The following is a 14,410-nucleotide window of genomic DNA, read 5'->3' on the forward strand; positions in this document are numbered from 1 at the left end:
AAGATGAAATTTTCATGTAGGACCGTTTCCCTTAAAACAGGACATACTTTCCTACCACAAACGAAGTCAGCAGCGCCTCCCTCCTGGCTTGTATCTGGGTTACCTTAAACTCTGCAGCTCTGTGGATCAGATCAAAGTGCTTGTGCTGCAGAAGCTGCCCAATGTCCTGTGTCACGTCAAAATCCGAGACAACAGCAACGTCTCCAAGTAAGTGAATCTATAGATATACTTAGAGAGAGACAGAGAGAGAGAGAACTGTTGTTTTAAGTTTGAAACAATTGATCAAATGTTAATGCCAAAGCAATTCTGCAATTGTGAAATTGTAGGTGGCAGCACAGTTTGGCTCTGGTGTATGGCAGAAGGGTTGGCGCCAGTGTGTGCCACCCCAGAGAGCCATGCTGAGCTGAACAGGCGCACCTGAGTTTTCCCAGTAGCCTGAAGACCCATCTAGAACACACAGATAGCGGCCCATTGGTTTCCAAGGATGGTATTCCATGGTGATTCCAGTTCTGCACAAGGGTAATGATCTACAGTCAGCCTGCAGCCCTGACTCAGCCTTCAGTGGCTTCAGTGCCACCTTTTCCATGGATTTCCACAAACTATGGGGTGTTGGTGTGGGGAATTTTTCTGTTTATTCTCTTGTGTGATATCTGGTTTTTTTCACCCTAAACCACAGCAAACACACAGCAATTGAAAACCATATTTATAAATGCAAGCAGCCAGCAAACTGCTGTGCTCTGGGAAAGCCATTTTCCCCTTGTCGACTGCTTCCCCTATCCATTGGCAAGGGCCCTGTTTGTCCTTGCCTAGTGGGCAACACATTTTATTGACCTTTTTCTGGAGCTTCTTAATCCTGCATCATTTCAGCAACCAGCTGAGAATTTTGCACGAGGAGAAAGGAACGGGATATTTACGTAGACAGCACAGATATCCAAAATGTAGTAGTGGATACTAACAACAACGTTGGAAGGAATATAGAGGCTAAGGCTTCAGAGTTTATAACAACCCCTGACTCTTGAAGTTTAAGATCAGATCTTTATTTAGGAAAAGATTATACCACAACTATTACTTGTCTTGTAGTGGGGTTTCCTGTACATTCTTTTTTTAATGTTTGATGCTGGCTGCTATTCAAGACTGACTACTGGGCAGGGTGAATTAGTGATTGGATCCAGAACTATGATTCCCACGTTTTTCAGGTCTCAAATACAGACATAGGAAGTTCTTTGACTACAGCGAGTAGAAGATTATCCCTTACAGAGATCCAACTTCCCACTAATTGTAGAAATTTCCAATGCATGTTTTTTAAAATATTGTGGTACATAGGGAATGAAGACTGTGAAAGAGAAAATGTGAAGTGAGAAGCCTTAGTGAAATATTTCAAAGGCAATTGGACTTCCAGAGGAATGTTCAGCCTGATGTACATGTGCTGGAAAAATAAAAGTTTTCAAAGTTCAAGATTGCACAAGTTTAGAATGTTTTGGTATATGAGGATTAAACGATCAACAGATCCCAAATGCACATACACCGAATTCCTGCTTGTGCCTTGAACTGTTGTTATATTTCTAATTTTAACTTGACTCAACATACAGAGATGAGTGGGAATGGATCCAAACACTTTCTGGCTCAGAATCCGTGGAAAGTATGGATCATACTTCAGACTGCCCGACTCAATTGTTCTTGTATGAGCTCCAGACGGCAGTGAAAGCTCTCCTCAAACAGATCAATCTACCTCTGCATCAGGTATTTGCCTTTGTGGGATTAATCACCTTTTTAAAACCCCATTCTTAAGGAGGCAATGAAAAGCTACAAACTGTGTCACTGAAAAGTAGGGAATTCAATGTCAGGGTTGCAAGAAAAGCAAAGCAGAGAAGTTTTGTATTCTATTATTCTAAGGGGGAACATCTCCAGTAAAACATTCTTGTCCTGGACATGTGAACATTCAAGGATTAAGAGACAGATTTCAACTACCTGCTATTTTTATCATCTTTTACCTTATTTGTGCAACTTCAGGCAGGTGCAGGTATGCACTTTTTCAAGAAATTAGTAGTTTTGAGCACCTTTACCAAGCTGACAAAGAAAAAGAAGCAGTTTTGCAGGCAAGCACAGCAAGTGACTGTTTTCTGGCAGGCTTCGAGTGAGGCTGTAGGAAAGGCCTGGTAAAGACACAGCATTTTGCTGTTCTAGTGCACACAGATGAATGCACCCCTTCTAAAACACAAAGTCCCAGACCTCCAGATTGCTGTGGGTGAGGAGAGGTGTCTGGCTTCTGGCTTTACATTTAGGTACAAGAAATGCATATGTGAATAAATAAAGTCAGGGAGAATAATCTCTGATGTGAAAGACCCAAGAAAAAATAAGCTAAGAAGTTTGTTTCTTGTTTCCATGAATTCCATTTTATTTTGGTCTGCAAGAGTAAAGAGGTCTTAAAGTAGAAGTAAATCATCTTTATATTCACTTCAAGGTCTGCTTGTGCAGCTAGAAAGATGTGGTCTTAAAATAAATTAATCTGGTTCTACATTTCTTGATTTTGAAAGGTTTAGGCTTTGCTTTTAAAAAGGAATCCATCAGTGCTTCACCTTCTAGCCTGGGAAGAGCCAAGTAAGACTCAAGTAAATCCAAAATTAAGACAGATGGTGTGCTGCCTTGTGGTCAGTCACTCTAATTCAATAGGGCTCTGTACAGGTCTCTATGTTACTGCATTTGCTTGGAGGTTTTACCTTTTGTGCAACTTTTTTTTTTTTTTTTCTTTTAGAGTTAGGGACTAAAATACTGAAATCACTGTGCAGTATGTTCCTGAGGCTGCAGCTCAGCCAAGCATGTGAACTCATCTATTGTGCCTGAGAGATAGACATCAACATGACCTTGCAGTTAAACGCAGATGCAAATGGTCTGATGGCTCAGCACCAAACTTTTATGTTAATGAATTGCATTTTTAATTACACGGATTTATTTATCTATTTTTATTATTTTTGTGGTAACCAGGAGCAGGGACAGTGGCACTGGGGCACAGCCAGGGCAGAAGGCAGTGTTGCACATAGCAGTTCTGAGCAGCCTCAGGCCACTTCTGCCTGGGCCGTTTTCTCTTGCTGCAGCACTTGTTAAACCTTTTCAGTGCTGTGTTGAGGGAGAGCTGCATATTTCTCTTAACCAACCCTAAATTGAATCTTAAAGGTTTTTAATTGAATCCATTTTCATGTTTTCACATAATTATGCAATCATAATCTTGAAAAGCACATGGCATGTGATCATTTTCTGCCTAATAAGAAACATAAATGTTGTTTTCAGGGGGGTTGTGCCTGTGTGTGTTGTTTTAATGTGGAACATTGAAGCTTTAAATCTTTATTTTATGTAGTGACATGAACCCACATTTAGCCACCACCACCCCCCCCCGCCCCAAATATTTACGTTTTATAAAAATTCCGAGCTTGATGTTGTGCAAATTTTCTTTAATGTTTTATATCATTTGGGGTGTTGTTTATATAAGTGCCATGTTGTAATTCTCTCCTATTCCTTCCCCCGCGCGTGTCCCTGTACAGGCTAAGCACTTCCGTCTGTACACACAGGAGGTGTTGGAACTGGGTCACAATGTCTCCTTTCTTCTCCTGCTCCCCGCCTCAGACGACGTCTGCACTGCCCCAGGACAGAATAATCCTTACACCCCACACTCAGGATTTCTTAACCTCCCTCTTCAGATGTTTGAACTCGGTATAGTAGCTTGCTTCTCCTAGAAATATTAACCCAGTCTCCTTATAATAAAATCACAAAGTTGTATCTGTTTTCCCCCTTGTCCCAGTGGAGAGTCAATAAATCACATGATGGCTTTGGCAACAACACTCCCTATAACGGTGTACAAGTTACAGAGGGAGCAGGGCGGTTAAAGCATTCACTGTAGCCATCGTTATTGAAATGCAAAGCAGAGAGCAAGGCCCACAGTTATCCACTATGTGTCTACAAGCTTCTTTGCAAGATGATGTTCTTTAAAACACAGAATCAAGAGAAATTACACATGACACAGGCTGGAGCGTGACAGGAGATGCAAAAAACATCTCTCCAATTTGTCACAAGGATAATCGCTGGCTCTCTAATGGGGATTTATGCAGATCCTCATTGCAGATTGTCCTACTCAAGGCCTGACTCCTTCACAGCTTTGTGAAAGGTCTAAATAGATTTTCCCACGCGAGGGACAACTTCTTCCCTTTGATGCCTGGAAAAATGCAGAAGACTGTCCTATTGCTGTGGTGCAGCAAAAGTCTGTTGTGAAAAATGCCAAAGCATTGGACTTGAATCTCTTTCTTTGGAGAGCACATCTTGTGCTGTTGCAGATTCAGCTCTCCTCTTCCACTGCATTGCTGACTGGGTAAGAATTCCCCAAAACAGAGTTTTCCAGCTGTTTCACAGAAGGCATAAGATGCCTTAGCTTCAGGTCCCCTATTTCTCATTTCTTCTTCTTTGGTCCACAGAGAAAAGAAAAGGTTCCACATAAAAGCAGCCCATAAAGACTTAATAGTTCTTTTTAGAAAGAATATTAAAATGTGGGGGCTGCTGAGCCTTACACATCAGTCTGCTCTGTTTCCTTATGGCCTGTAAAACTGGGGATCTTTCTTTCCTCTGCCTTGGAGAAGAGAGAAAGATATGAGCCAAAACTTACCGAGTCAGTGCACCATGAGCCACCACAGGAAACGCCTTGGTGGCCAGTGTGTCCCTAGTGATGTCCCTCTCAAGTGTTCATGTGACACCATTAGCTTCCTATCTCCTGCGTATCAGCGCCAAGTGCTGCCCAAATCACTTAGGTAGGAGATTAGATATTACTGGGGTGTTTTTCTGCAGTCACAACTCATCCATGACCCACCATCACCCAGCAACACAAATTTCATTTGGACCAGGCAGGAATACAGCACTGGATTTATGCCACATCAGCCATAGCGCACTGCGGTGCCTATGACAGCCCTGGGGGTTTCTGCTGCCTGTGGGAGGACAAATGCCAGCTGAGCTGCCATGGAATTATGAGTGGAACGGCCACACAATACATGGCGTAGTCTGCCAAGGAAAAGTTACCCCTTCAAAGGAAAGCTAATGCAATTGAATGAGAAGAGTTAGCTCAATGCTTTGGGTCATATAGCCATGGCTGCAGCGCCCTAAAGCCAGACTTTTATCTTCTGATGTGCCATCCTGAAGCCTGTTGGCCTCTGAGTATGGAGCACATCATATCTCCTGGTGAGAGGGGCGTGCTGCCTTGCTATGCAAATTAATGCACAGAGCACATTAAACTCTGATGCAATTAATCTCCTCACCAGAGGTTGCACAAACTATTTGATTCTCATTAGGTGGGACACAGACCAGGGGCAGGAGTGTCTCTCACTGCGGGGGCACAGCCTGCATGCGTCTGACAAATCCGTAGAGCCTGCATGGGATGGTGTGGCACCGGCAAACATGCAACAGAGCCATCTCCCAAGAGGCATTCCTGGTGCAGCCCCCTCTGTTCAGCAATGTTGCCGCAGTAGGAAAGCAGTTCATGGCGGAGAAAACAGTATGGAAAGCTGAATTTTACTTTTGAGTATTTTTTTAAGTAAGCAATCCTCTGGCCAAAGGCAGATGACGTTTCAATATGAGTTATTATATATGTATCCCTGATGTTCTATAAAGTGACTGTGATTCACATCTCAAATATTAGAAGCTTCCATTCCCCATTAGCTGGTGGCTACCAACTATATAATTGCATAACCACAAAAGACTATGTTGAAGTAACATTTGTTAAAGTAACATTAAAGGGTCTGACTTAAAACCACAAAGGCTCGAAACTTCAGCACTGGAGCCGAAACCGCGGCTGTAATTCACTCAAGAGTCCACCGCATATGGCATATGTACTGGAAGACCACACACTATTCACACTGGATCCCTGCAATATCTAGGCATTGCTGAAACCAGAAGGTAGAATTCATTCTTTCACTCTTTTTTGTGAGATTTCTATGTTCAGATTAGGCCTTTATTGTTAGTGCTAAAAATGTCTTTGTGATTGGATCTCTTAGTTCAGCAAGTTCTTCTCAATTATTCTAATCATGTTGTTTGTAAGGGATAAGTAGACATGAGACACTCTTTTCATTTCTTTTTTTTTTAATATTTGTGATGAGAAGAATATATGCATTTTACACCTGGAACACGCTGAAAAATGCCCTGCCCCAGTCCACAAGAGCAGCAGCAGTAAATCCGACTGGCACTCGCTGCTCGAACAAGATCATGCTGTATGTTTGCATTTACTGCAGCACCAATGAATAGGGAAGTATTTCTGAAAACTTGCTCTCCCTCAGCAAGTTTCAGTATGTCTGCACTGCCATTTGGAGAGGTAACTGCTTCGTTTTGCCTGAGCACTGGCAGGCTCTGGAATAATGTAGCTTTAACACACCAGGTAAATTAACATCTGCAAAACTCCATGGCACTGTAGCTGTTCTGTCTCTGTTACCTCTGGTAAAGCTTGGATAGTTCTGTGCTGCTCCAAAGTGAAATCACACAGAGCAAGAGATCGTGTCTGAATTTGCTGTGTTACCCTTCTGCAGGAGAGTTCAGAGGATGATGTGTGGTAACACCTAAAAGAGTTTTGTTTCCCTTAAACTGTGATATCACTGCAATGCTTTTCCTGTTGAGTCATTTACATTGAAGTTCCTGATTTAAGCCTGCATAGCCTAAGAGAAAGTTATCAGCCTTCAAAATGATCCTTTCATTCTGAAACACTCAATTAAAAAAAAAATAATTTCATTTTCCAGCCATGTCACTACTTTCTTGATAAAAGAAATTATGAGCTATAAAAGCCTCAGAAATAACCTTTCTGATTAAAGCTATCAAGGGCAAGATAGCCTCTGGAGCTGCATACTAAGGACCTGATTATCCCTTCACTTAGATATAATTAGAAATTACTCTTTTGAAATCAGTGAAGTTACAGAGTAAATCCAGTGTAAATGAGAGGAGAACTGAAGCCTGTATTATTTATTTCTAGCTTAAAGAAACCCACGCAGAGTTAGTTACTATATTTAATAAAATTTGTGTTCTGAAAGCTAAGGATTTCATATTTCATAACCAGAATGTAACAATTTTCCTTTGCACTTGGTCTTTTCACAGTTCATTTTTGCTGTTACAAGGAAAAATTTATAAGCCTGTATTGCCGCCTTTCTGCTGTCATAGAGCTGGACTCTCTGAAAACCCAGCAGTCCCTGAGGGAAGCAATTTCAGACAGTGAAGTCGCTGCAGCCAAACAAAGACACCAGCAAGTTATAGACTACATACAGGTAATAGTCTGTTTCGGGCTATTCCAAGGAGATTTTAAGGTGGCTTTCTTAAAAATTGCATGGGGCTGTAATTTGAAATCTAAATGGAGAATTATTCACAGGCATCATAAAAAGAGCAGTTGTATCAAAAGTGCAATTCTGTTTTTATGAAATTCAAACCCAGAACATGCTTTCCTTAGTTGTTGCTTTTATAGAAGGATTTTTACGGGTAAAATCAAATGACAGTTATACTAGACTGTTATAAAGAAATGTGTCAGTCTGCTTGTAAAACTCCCTCCCATCTAACGTGAGGTAAGCTAGCACCATGTCTGGGCATTCACTTGTGTAAGAGTTTTTCTTTGTCTGTATGAACCGGGGACATTTTTCACTGTGATAATGTGGCAATTAAAAAAATAGAAATGAAAATTCAGACTAGGTTGTGGAGAAAATCTCCACCAACAATATCACACTCAGGAACACAGCTCTGCATTTCAGACATCAAGCTGGCCCCACAAGCAGCTGTGAGCCTGGCCAGCACCATGCAGTGGCACTGCTTCAATCCCCCAGGGCAGGAGGATCACCAGCCTTACCATACTTGTCCAATTTATTCTGTCCTTCATCCTGATTTTCCTCTGCTGTTCCCAAATCAAGACTTTACTACTTAACTCAGGGCTCTTTGAACTACTCTCCACTGTGCAGCATAGCAAAGCCTGACCTTTTACAAACGATTTTGGCGATTGGTTATTTATAGATAAAGCTCATGACTTTTGCAGAGTACATCTATGGGCATGGTTGACCTGTCTTTCTACAAGAGAGATGCAAATAACGTTACAACTCTATATTCTTAACATTCAAGCTATCGTCTCTTGGAATAGGGGCCAGGACTCCATTTATCCTATTGACAAGATGTTTGGCCCTCCATAGTTAGGAACAAAAGGATATTATTTCTATTTCTCTTTGTTCTGCATTCAGACCCCCTTTGCCTTGTCCACTTGGAGCTTTTGGCAACATGCAGCAGGGCAGAGAGGGAAGATCCATTGTAATTTCACTCTCAGTAACCTCCCATTCTCACACTCAGAAAATGGCTTTCTTGCAATCTGCAGGAGAATTTGGAAAAATTTTATCCATCATATCAAACCCAAGAATTTGTATATTAATATGCAGGTACTGTATAGACAGTTCTGTGTTCCTCTTCTCTGAAGTGTTTGAGTCACATATCTACGCTGGGAAAATATGGCAGAACATTTTAAACTTCAGTGTTTTGTGCTGAAATATTGTGACAGTGTATTAGGCTTGTCAGGTTTCCTCTCAAATGAAAACCAGCTGTATTCCACCTATTGGCAAAAATATCTCTGCCCACCACATACCCCAATCTTCAGTGGTGACCACGAAACCGCAAGAGCATTTGTGTGATCCCAGATCTAAGACAGTGTTGAAGTCACTACACAAACCAAACATTGTAAAGAGCAAGGGAGTCTATATAAATGCAGTTCTGAAAAGGAGTCAGAGGGCAACTGAAAAGTAAAAAATTATTGAAAAACCCCCAACCAGAATATAAGGTACTTGGAGCCTTTACGAGAATATTACAGAGAAAGAAAAGAAATCTACAGACACTGAAATTAAATCTGAAATTAAGTTGTAATTTATATCATGTAATTCTTCAAATCTTCTTAATAAATTGTAAAAGAACCACAGTTCATTACAATGTCCTGCAGAACAGCACCAGGGGGAAAACCAACAGGATTTGCATTTTAATATACTGCATGCAGGATGGTTCTTGTTTGGGGTTGAGGGAGGATCACAGAAAGGATGTATAAAATCCCTAAAATCAAATAGGTGAGATGTTTGCTAACTGGAATTCTCTTCATGGAGCTACACTGAAGCCTTGAAATTATGCAGGATTATGAATTAATCTCTGAACCATTTGCTATTCTTATTGATGTATATTCTTAGCTCAGATTAACTCAGTGGCAAGGCTTGCACTGACATCATTGGAGTCGGGATTTCACCTTTACATAAAAATGGCCATACTAGGTCAAAACCAAGATCCAGCTGCCCAGCTATCCTGCCTCCAACACGGCTCATCAGGAACTAGCCCAGCAAATCTGGCATCTACAGTATCCCTTGGGAGTAAATTTCACACTTTGAATATGCATTTTGTGAAGTATCTCCAGCTAAGAGAAGTTGTTTTCAAATATCAGCCTGCAGGCTCTCTGATCCCTCTGTCACTCCCCTACCAGACAATTGTCACTGCACAGAGTACCCCTCACTTTTGCCTCTCCATTACTGACCCAGAACTCTCACTGCAAAGCAGCTTCCCTCAAACACTACAGTATTAATAGGAAGGCTCACTTGAAATTCAGAACCTTCAGCAGGAAAAGTGAGAGGGAAGATCTAGAATGGATACTGCAGCAGGAGGGTATTTACTCATAGCTACTCTCATTTGATGGTTGCAGCATTTGCTCAGCCATCAAAGATCTTGAATGGCTTTAAGATGATGTTTTAACATAATTTTTTGATGTTGCAAGTGTTCCATTATCAAAACACTCTTCAGAACCACACTAAACAGCATCTTTCCTCTCCGCAGAGATACTTAAAAACCTACATCCTTCTATTGATTTAGGCACTTGTCTCTTATTGCCATCAACAGGCATGTGTTAGAACTGCTTTTGTGTAGATTTATACTTTTAAAATGTATTCAGACTAAAATGGTAAGGGAGAAGCTGCATTTTGGCTAATAGCTATGCTTCTGTTCTCCATTTATGTATCCACATGTGTATATGTTCTTTGTTAAACTAGGTCTGACCTGAGCAATTGCTTTGATCTGGGTTTGCAAAGATGCTCCAGAAGTCTCATTTTTTATTCCAGAATCAAACCAACTTCCAGGAGTGCTACAAACTGACCGAATATTTACTCCATCAAAATACAATTTTCATTTTCTTTCCACGTCAGACTTTAGGTCTGGATTCACCCCTCCTAACTACGCATTCTTTCTTGAGGTACCTCTTAATCAAAATTAGTTCAGACCACCTCTATCTGAATGTTCTTTCGGAGGATCCTGATGCTCTCTCTTGAGAGTCACTACAGACTTACTTGGGCACTTGAAAAAGTACACACTTAGGTAGAATTAATACTCAGACTTAACTGTATTTTGCCACTATTGTTTTCTCCACAGCAAATTGATGAGATCTGGAGGGACATGAGGTGGATCACAGAAGCACTGCAGTATGCAAGATACAAGCAGCCAGCAGCGGGCCTGCCCATAAAGAAGATTGTGGATCTTTCAGAAGTACACGCTCAAAAGAAAATGAGCTCCACCTCTTCACATCTAGATTGTCTTCCTTCACCTCCCCCTTCCCCCGAACCTAGAATCCAGAGAAGAAAAGCTGTGAGTGGTAAGAGAACTTTTCCTTGTTCACCAAGTACTCTTTGAACTCACTTTTAATTATAACAGTTCTTGTATGACTTTTTATAAAAGGAGTAATTTTTTCCCATACTTGTCAAGGGATTTTAACAATCATTTTACCAATCATTTGTCACTCAATATCCTGAGATCTTTCTATAATTTTTACAATCATTTTTCACTTTCAGCTACTCAGAATAACTGCTCATCATCAGCCAACTTTGTCACCTCACTGTCCCAGATCATTTAATGAACAGGTTGGAAGGGACAAGTGCTATCACTGGCTTCTCCATGATGTCCGGAATTCCAGTAAAATCCATTCATGGCGAAAGTTGCCTGCTTCATTTTTTCCCTACACCAACAATCTGCTCTTTTATAGGGAGGGAGCTTTCTCTTTGTCCCAATTACAGCTGTAGAGCCTGTGGTAAAGAACATTATCAAAAGCTCTTCAGAGCCCTAAGCATGGCTGTGCATCAATTGTACACACATTCAGAGTTTTACTAGACTGATGAGACGTGAGTTGCTAGCAAAAGCTATTGACCCATTCTCATCACGCATGTATCTATTATTCTTCCCCACAGTTTTCATTAATTTGACAGAAACTCACTCAATTTTTTCCATAGTTTCCATTTGCCACCTTCTGTTTCTCAAGTATTACGGCCATTTCCTTTCCAAGCTTTGAGTGTTACTCTGCTTTGCAGCAATTATTTCTCATGCCCCTCTTGCTTTGTTTTGATAGAGCAAATTTTAGGGCTAATAGTCCAGTTTTACAGCAGTTTTCATGCACCTCTCAGAGTTCTCAGTGTTCTAGAGAAGCATTTTGAATTACACAAATTACATAAATAAGCACCCAACTCACTGAGCATTATTACTTCTCTGAAAATTAAACTGATGAAACAAATGGATTACAGCAAATAAAGATGAAGCAAATTAAACAGCAACACCCATTCTGCTAACAGAATAAGGACTTTGGAGGAAAAAAATACGCCATCATTCTGCTGAGCTGTCTTTAAGCAACAAATAAATGAAACAGTAGAAACAAAGGCAACAGAGGCTGCATTAAACAACTGCCATGACCATCCTAGTAATAATAATTGGGGGGGCGGGTGGGGGTGTCAAAATGGCAGTTTTATACAGTTAAGGAAAATTAATAAATCAATTCTGATTAGATTTTATGAGGTTAAAAGAAAAGAAACCTGAAGGGGCTGGTGTTTTGCTTCACTCCATTATACAGTGGTGTTCTCTCTCAGCACCCCTCTCTGAGCTGTTTTTCCCTTGTGTTACAGACCATGAATGCAGAATAACCCTTAGCTCTGGAACAGTGCACACTGCAGCTTTATCTTGTCCTGCACACCCTGGGTTCATTAGTGCTGGGCTCTATGGCAATTTACACAAGCTCCAAGTGAACAGTCAGCACTGTATAAAATCGATGTTTAATTCCTGGATTCTAAGATAAACTACCCAGGGCAATGGAGCATCAACCTATTCTATCACACATGCCACTATTTATTGTCCTATTGATCCTTCTGAAACCAAAAGACAGCAGCAATTTCAGTGCCAGTGTGAGATTTGGTCCACAAATTCACATTTGAATTACATGTGTCTGTTTTAGATTTGAACACACAATGCACCTGATGGCCAAAAGGGTGGTTTTTATTTATCAGCCTCCATGTTGTGCCTTGAGCCTCTTACCACACTTGTAGTTGCACCCTGCTCACCATTACAGAGATATAAATCAGAGTAACTTAACTGACATTTTTTATAAAAACAGAACCTGGATTAGAGATTTTCTCTCTCACAAATCTCCATGTCTCTGAAATTTAGAAATCTGAAAGCAAGATAAAAGAAAACAGATTCTCTCCAAACTTAATCCCAGTTCAAATTCAATTTCTTCCTGTCTTTAACACAATAAATTAATTCTTTCTGGTTTTCCTAATTCTGCCACCACCTGCCTAACACATCTGTAACTCCTCCCTGATAAATCCTCCCAGACTGCCTTTGCTGTCACCTTAGCCCGTGGCAGTTCCACAGAGGAAACACAAGTGCATTTCCAGCACTGGAGATTTAAAATTAAGACAAAACCCACATAAATGACAGTTAAAGCATTTCTCCGCTGAGCTTGTCTTGTGAGTGTTAACCAGTTCTCCTTGCAGACTCCCAGCCCTGCTCAGATGAAGAAGGCTGCTCTGAGGTGTTCCTCCCAACCGACAGCGACTACGACTCCAGCGATGCGTTGAGCCCCAGGGAATTAGAGCTGATTTACTCCTCGTCCCAGGACATCTCCCAGCAGGCTGGCAGTGGTCTGGGTGGCAGCGCACCCAACGTGCTCCAAGCCCACGACATGAAGCCCTGCCTGGCACCGAGGGAAGACCTGAGAGACTGCGGTGCCCCGGACACCAATGCTGAATGTTGCACAGAGCAGATGAGCAGTCTGACAATGTCAGAGCTTACACCAAAGAGCACAGACAAGTTCTCCAGCTCCAAGCAGCCACTGGGCTTTTTAGGGAAAAAAAAGTTGGGGAAACACCAACATTACAACTACTTCAGCCGGCAGCACCGCTGGCTGCGCGTGCACAGCGAGACTCAGGCGGGCTTTCTGTCAGAAGGCGTCTACACCCAGCATCTCATGAGATCTCCAGATTTGCCTCAAGAACCTACCTCTGGCGAGCAGGTGAAGAGTCCCATCGATGGGTCTCGGAGCACTTTTGCACCTCATGCATCCAGCCTTCCAGAGAATGGGAAAGGCAAGCACGAGGAACCAAGGCAGGATGTCCGTAGGATACATGCGGAGCCTTATGAAACAACATTTCTGGGTGAAGAGGGCAAGTCCTGGGAGATGAGCACGGAGTCTGTGGAACACACGGATATGCACAGTGCTATGCAACAGATCACAGGTCCAGAGGAGCAGTCGGGTTCTGCTGTCCCAGAAGTTTTCAGCAGCACCCTTTAACCCCAGAATCCAGCACTGCTTCCCAACACTCCACGTGAGATATGAGCGTTGTGATTGTAAAGGCCACACTTTCAAAACCACTTGTAAAAATCCAGCTCCTGAAATGGCAACTTCTGCCACTCTAAAGAATCCTAATCTTTTGACTTTATCACCAGATTTCTGGTCTCACAGAGGTATCATCTGTCATGAAGTGAGCATTATTATTACTGGCATCTGCAGCTTTGCAGGTAGAGTCACAACAGTCACCACATAACAATGTGCAATTGAGTAATCAGGTTTTGCGGTCTCTTCGCTTCCACGTTTCTCTGAGCATGCAAAATTTTAAGCATGAGTTGTTCTGCCTGCAAGTTAGCAGAAGTTGTAACATCCTTGGTGTCCTTATGTTAGGACTGCGTCCTAGGAGTCTATTAACCTGTTTCCCACCATCTCCCTCATTTTTTTCTACTTTTCAGCTTTTCTCGAATGGATTTAGGTTGGATATAAGTGAAAAGCTAACTGGTCCAGTAACACATATAACCCAAATTTCCCAGCCACTTAAAGAAATGAAAATTCTTTCAATATCTAGAAAATGTAATCAACACCATCTCTGAATGCTGTCAGAGCCTGACATAATTATCACAATTATTTTTTCAGGACCTTAGATTTCAAATTATTAAAGCAGTAAGTTATTTTAAAAGCTCAAGAAATGGACCTTTGAGGTCAAAAGCAGGCAGAATGAGGCCAGGTTCTAGACAAATAATATGCAGGGTCTATGTGAAATTGAAGCAAAGTTTTTCTTTTCTTCTTTCCACCACACAAGAG

The 14,410-nt window shown here is 41.5% G+C and overlaps 1 protein-coding gene across 1 annotated transcript in view; it reads left to right on the forward strand.

The window, feature by feature from the left end:
* The window catches only part of ANKFN1 (ankyrin repeat and fibronectin type III domain containing 1), a 74,984-nt gene extending 61,375 nt beyond the window's left edge, over nucleotides 1-13,609 (forward strand). Inside the window, exons 14-19 of the mRNA XM_040081853.1 lie at nucleotides 41-207; nucleotides 1,590-1,740; nucleotides 3,537-3,705; nucleotides 7,111-7,277; nucleotides 10,432-10,651; nucleotides 12,813-13,609. Coding sequence (XP_039937787.1) covers nucleotides 41-207; nucleotides 1,590-1,740; nucleotides 3,537-3,705; nucleotides 7,111-7,277; nucleotides 10,432-10,651; nucleotides 12,813-13,609 — 1,671 coding nt within the window. The remainder of the gene's footprint in view (nucleotides 1-40; nucleotides 208-1,589; nucleotides 1,741-3,536; nucleotides 3,706-7,110; nucleotides 7,278-10,431; nucleotides 10,652-12,812) is intronic.
* The last annotated feature ends 801 nt before the right edge of the window (nucleotides 13,610-14,410 follow it).

This window comes from Hirundo rustica, chromosome 18 (assembly GCF_015227805.2).
Source record: "Hirundo rustica isolate bHirRus1 chromosome 18, bHirRus1.pri.v3, whole genome shotgun sequence".
Lineage (NCBI taxonomy): Eukaryota > Metazoa > Chordata > Aves > Passeriformes > Hirundinidae > Hirundo > Hirundo rustica.